Genomic DNA, 5880 nt, shown 5'->3' with positions numbered 1-5880 from the left:
CTGCCCCTGCCCCGGGAGTGCTGCCCCTCTGGCAGGGCTGGGGCCACTGACCATTTCTCTGCTGGTTATTAGATTGTTCACGGCTCTCAGGTTTGTTTGAATAAGCTCTTTTGTCCTAATAGAGCTTTCCCACGTCTCTTCATTCGCTCAGCAGTCGCGTGTCCCGAGTCAAAGAGGAGCTGTGGCCACGGATTCCTAAAGGAACTTTTTTCAGAGCAAGACATCTGCGTTGGAGGGAATCTGCAAACATCTGCCACGCTTTCCCCATTTCCAAGGGCCTTTCTTTCCATCTTAAAAACTGCAGGAACAGATGTTAAAAGTTGTTTTCTTTCTACAGGGTGTGAAATGCAGACAAATAGCAAAAAAGAAAACTCTGAGCGGCACTGACCCTTTTCCTTCTGCTTTTTGTGGAAAGCCCAGGAAAAAGGGAGGCTTTGTTTGCTATGGAGAATCCCCTTTCAGCGAAACCTGGCAGTGCGAAATGCAAAAGGGAAGCGGGAATTTGCAAAAAGCTCTCTCTTTAATGCTCCGTGCTCATTTGCATGTGCCTGTTTGGGCCATACAATCCCCAGCACAGATGTCAGGCTTCCCCTGAAAGGCAGCACGGCCCTCCCGCCCGCGCACCCCCTCGCTTGGAGCATAAAGGGTTCTGCCCTGAATGAGAGGTGTAAAATAACTGTTTACAGCAAAAGCTGCTCTTCTTTTTCACGGAGATGCTGTCTTACAAATGAACCTTGAAATGAACTCATTGCCAGCAGAAACCAGTGAGGCTCCGTGAGCAGGGGGCTTCCTAGAGCCCTGAACCTGCTGCCCAAGGGAGGAACGGGCATGGGCTGGGGCTGGGGTTGGGTACCTCTTTTGGTGTGTTTCAGATCCTTTAGACAGTACTGCATTCTCAGACACCTCTGCAATGCCCAGCTGAGCCAGGAACAGAGATGGCCTTGGGCAACCATGGGATGGTCGCTGTAGGACAGTGCCTCTTCTGTGTGAGGTGTTGCTGGTGGGGGTGTGCTTTAGGAGCAGGGGAGGTGACTTCTCTTCTCCACCAGCAAAGCAAAATCTGGCTAGAAGTCATGCAGCCACTTCTCCCGATTGATTGGAAAAAACCTGCAAAAAACAAAAGTATCTTAAATGTTGGGGTTTGGCAGATGCGAAGAGCTTTCACACCAGACAGTGGAACATCCTTCCATTTTTTGTGCAGGGGACAGACCTGATACAAGGTGCCTATTCCCACTCCAGTGCTGCATCACAAAGAACAAGACACTAACTGTCCTCTCTGAGAGTAACAAACACCCATCTCAGGCTCTCCTTCATGCACCCCTGCCAAGTAGGATGCTTATAAAACCAGGCAACTGCACCCAACACTTGCATTTGGCTGACAAGCAACCCCTGCCTGCACGATAACATGTCTGGGGACACATTTTCTTTATAAGCCCAGACAGTACTGAGTGCAGACATGCTAGAAATGTTTGCATTTACACACAAACAAGCACACCCACCCACACAGCGTTTAAGAGCAGGACGCAATGTCCTCGCTCCATTCCTGGGGTACATCACCACCTACGGCTGAAGGGGTGGAGTAAGGGCTCTGCAGCTGCAGCGTTGTGCTGGGTGATGGGAAATTCCAAGAGTGGATCCCGAGGGCTTTTGGAGCTTCTAAACCAACACAACTTCTTCCTGTCCATTTACATAAGGCGGCGCATTTGACACCAACTTGAAGGGCTTCACCTGGGTGACTCTGTAGGACACTGCCGGATCCTGCGGTTAGCAAAGCAGTTGTCAGAAAGCAAAAGCACAGCCTTGAAAAATGCCTTCATGCTCCCCCTCAAAACCAGACAGAAGTAAGGAAACATAAAAGCATGTTCCCATTCTGTGCCAAGCCTTCTGCAAAGGCCCCTGTGCTTCTGCACTAGCATTTCAGAGGACTGAAACAAGCAGAAACACACCCAAAAAACAGCAAATGCAGCATGAAAAGGGGGAAAACAAACAAGTAAAAATCCCACAGAATCAACAGGACTGCGTTCACCTCAAGGTTGGTTTACTTCTGCAGCTGTCTGCAAGTTTAATACTAAATAGCACACAGCAACAACAAACTAGACAGGCTCTGTATTCCCTGCACATGGCTGTGTGCAACAGAGAATTCACATCCTCGGGAGGTCTGTGAAGTGCTCTCCCTGGAGGGTTTCTGCGATGGGAGCGAGGTTTCTATAGCTGCCTGCTGTCAACACTTTTTAATCGATCACTATTATCCTGCAATAACAATTCCTGCAGGAACTGGTCAATTCTCTATTGCCTGGATTGCCAGTACTCTATTATCAAATTAAGAGGCTGCTTCAAGGACTGAAGATGCTCGAGGCTCAGGCTGGCAGGTAAAAAGCAGCGCTGGCTCAGGGGGACACAGGGGAGAAGAGACGCAGAGACACATTTTCCCAGGTGTAACTCAACTGGGTCCCACCATTGTTTCCCTCCCTGGGAATCTGTGCAAATTGAGCAGGAGCCATGCAAGCTGCTCCGAGCACGCCCGTTTTGCTTCTCTTCTTCCTTAACAAAAGATCCCTACAAAGCAAGGCTTTGGAGGCCGGACATCTGTCGCCGTTTGGGGGGGCCGCCGCGGTCATTGAAAAGAAGCGGTGCCCTGTCAGCTTTGATTGATGGTCACAAACCTCTGGGCTCGACCCCTCGTGTGGGAAAAGAAGTCCCGCCAAGGCGAGTTCCCTTTCACATGCTAATTTTGGGTTATAAATACAGCGGAGGAGCGGAGGAGAGGCAAAGCGCCCGCCGGGACTGGCAGCACCCGCTGCCCGAGTGCCACCCGCCCCGTCCTGGCAGCGCCGGGCGGACAGCTGGATTACAATGACGGCCGCAGCCATGGCCGGCGGTGCACACAAGCTGCCCAGCACCAAGGAGGAGAGGAAGGTAGGAGCCCAGCGGGAGCGCAGGGATGGGTGCTGCAGATTGCTTGTGGGAAAGAGTGGTTTTCTTTTTTTTTTCCTCTTACTATAAAGACAGTTTTCTCTGAATTTAACCTGTGTAAATTTATTTTCTGCTTCCCTTCTCTGCCTTTTGGTTTCTGTTGGGTAAATTCAGGCTAATAGGGGTGGAAGTAAGAGAATTCAGAGCTAGCGTGACCCAAAGGACAGGCCCTTACCAGAGCTGGAGGCTCTCCATCAGTACGGACCTTACTGAGCATCACGCCATCCCGCACTGGTTGCACACTGGGATGTGGCTCTCCCAGCTCATGCCGACCCCAAGCTGCCCCCGTGAAACCCATGCAGTCCAGTTTCTTTCGTTCTCCACAAAAAATAAATTATTGCAATTCATCCTCCTCCTGTTTAGGAGGAAGTTTTTCACCCAGAGGGTGGTGAGGCACTGGAACAGATTGCTCAAGGAGGTTGTGGATGCCCCATCCTCGGAGGCATTCAAGGCCAGGCTGGATATGTCTCTGAGCAGCCTGGTCTGCTGGTTGGCAGTCCTACACATAGCAGGAGGGTTGAAACTAGATGATCATTGTGGTCCTTTTCAACCCAGGCCATTCTGCAATTCTCTGATTCTTTGATTCTCACCTGCAGTTAAGGAAACCCCTCATCGAACGGAAGCGCAGGGAAAGGATTAATAACTGCTTGGACCAGCTGAAGGAGACCGTGGTTGGTGCGTTCCATTTGGATGTAAGTGTTCATTTTGACGCAGATTATGTCCCTCTGCTGATGGAGACTGTTTGGCTTTTGGGGGGACGGGAGAGGGTCTCTGTATTTTGTGAAAATCCGCAATTACCTCATGGCTTCCCAGCTCATGAACTCTTTCTTTATTAGCAGTCTAAACTGGAAAAAGCAGACATCCTGGAAATGACTGTGAAACACCTCCAGAACATCCAGAACAGCAAGCTGATTGGTAAGTGCCCCTTCTCTGCAGCCCCTGGGGCACAGGGCTGCACATTCAACCCCCAAGCAGCTCAGCCAAAGCCTCTTGCAAACGCCGCGCTGCTGCTCTGGGCTGGCTTTCACCGCTAGATGGAGAGATGGAGCCGAACACATTTTAACCCACGGCAGATTTTCCTTCCAGCGCCTGTTTCTCCTTTTGTTCCGTTGTGGCTCTGCCTGCCCACGGGCAGCAGGATGCTGGGGGCTGCCCGCTCCCTGCACCCTTCCCCGAGCCCTGCAAACCACGCACGTTCCTGTAAAGCATTAAACTAAGCTCAAATCCGTGCAGGAATCAATCTGCCTTCTCCAGAAGTCAGTATCTGGCTCTTAAATAATAGGCGTTTCTGCATCTCCCGGTGTCTTTGAGGGGCCTCTGTGAGCACAGCGGCAGACTGGCAGGGGAATGCCTGCTAATACCCTGTGATATCGCTGCCCCAGTGGGAAACTCCACCAAGAAACCCGAGTGCTGTTACCTGCTCCAGCCCCGAGCCTAGCACTGCTCTCCCTCACGCAGAACTTCTGTTCCCAAAGAGCAGCAAGGCACTGGCCTGTCACAGCCCCACAGTGGTTTTGGTAGGAAGCAATAGGAAGCAATAGGCCCTGCATGGGCGAAAGCACATGGGGACCTGCTGAATGTGTTGAAGTGGGATGGCAGGCTTTGCACCCTTACCAACTCCAGTTGTCTCCTGTTCAACGCAGCTGACTCCAAAGTGGGCCTTGAAGCTCAGCAGAGGTACAGCACAGGATACATTCAGTGCATGCATGAGGTCCACAACCTTCTCCTCACCTGCGAGTGGATGGACAAGACACTGGGGGCACGCCTGCTAAACCACCTGCTGAAATCCCTACCCAGGTCTGGAGAAGACACCTCCAAAGCAGCATTAAGTTCTTCGAGCCCATCTCAGCAGCCTCTCCTGACTGCAAAAACCCCACTGAGTCCTAAAGGGAATACTCCCAGCACAAATCCATCTCAGGAGCACTTCTACCCAGCGGAACACAAACAGGCTTTGAAAAATTCATTCCAACCACCCTCGCTGTCGGGTTTTGGCCAGGTCGATGCTGTGCCTCCCAGACAGGTTCTGCAGCCCAATTTTTCCCATAATAACCCTAGTATGGGGTCATTAGATATGTGGAGACCATGGTAAAATGTGTTTTCAAATGTTTATCCTAACCTTAGACACTCTTATGTATGTATCTTATAGATATGTTTCTTTACAACACTTGTGGAGCAGGTCTGCTCCCGTAGGTGTACTAAAGACCAGGGTACTTCAAGCCGAAGTAAACCTATGTGTAGCCTGCATTATAGAAGGCTGCTATTATTTTGTATTTATTTAATACATCTAAATTATTGTATAGAATCCTCTTGTGCTCTTTAGTGTATATTAATTATATAATGTTCTTGTCTTACATTCCTAAAATAATTAATGTTCTATCAATGAATATCAGACGATGACAACAACCCTCTCTTGCACCAAGCTCACCTCTGGGATCTCATGCAGCAGCTGACACCACAGAACAAAGCAGCAAACAGCCAATCTCCTTATTTTTGTTATTGTTACAGCTATTCCTGTGCAACCATGGGAGATTTCAGTTCTGATTCCTGTAGGAATGCTGCAGTGCTGAAAACACAAAGGGAGAGACTTAGTTTAGATGTTATAAACTGTTTAGAAATATTCTCTGTATTGCTCAGTGCCCACACATTGTTCCTGAACATACTGACACAACTGTTCAACAAGTGAGCTATGCGTATGTCACCTGTAGTTGCATTTAGAGATTGGTTTTGTTTATTTTCTAAATAAACTCTTGGAAGATAGCGACTGTGTTTCTCCCATCCTCCTTCTGCCTGCTCTGAACACAGTTGATGCTTTGAATAAAAGCTGTGTACACACACACGCAGAATCACCTGGATCATGGTAACGTCTGTGAGTGACAAAAGAAGTCGGGAGCTGGGCTTGTCAACCTG

General features: G+C 49.6%; 1 protein-coding gene and 1 long non-coding RNA gene across 2 annotated transcripts; one reads left to right on the top strand and one right to left on the bottom strand.

Annotated features, from left to right (window-relative positions):
- Positions 1-659: 659 nt before the first annotated feature.
- Positions 660-5480, bottom strand: LOC125697746 (uncharacterized). Its single transcript, XR_007378913.1, has 3 exons — positions 5399-5480; positions 4588-4704; positions 660-1107 (listed from the first exon to the last, which is right to left on the bottom strand). It is a non-coding gene; the product is annotated as an uncharacterized LOC125697746 (long non-coding RNA).
- LOC125697740 (transcription cofactor HES-6-like) lies at positions 2376-5400 on the top strand. The gene is made up of 4 exons (XM_048955297.1): positions 2376-2916; positions 3570-3665; positions 3810-3888; positions 4617-5400. Exons 1-4 carry the CDS (start codon positions 2854-2856, stop codon positions 5060-5062), a joined length of 684 nt encoding a protein of 227 aa, XP_048811254.1. The 5' UTR covers positions 2376-2853; the 3' UTR covers positions 5063-5400.
- Positions 5481-5880: the final 400 nt, after the last annotated feature.

Source organism: Lagopus muta, chromosome 9, assembly GCF_023343835.1.
Source record: "Lagopus muta isolate bLagMut1 chromosome 9, bLagMut1 primary, whole genome shotgun sequence".
NCBI lineage: Eukaryota > Metazoa > Chordata > Aves > Galliformes > Phasianidae > Lagopus > Lagopus muta.
Note: the sequence above shows the minus strand (reverse complement) of the source record. Positions and strands in the feature narration are given on the sequence as shown.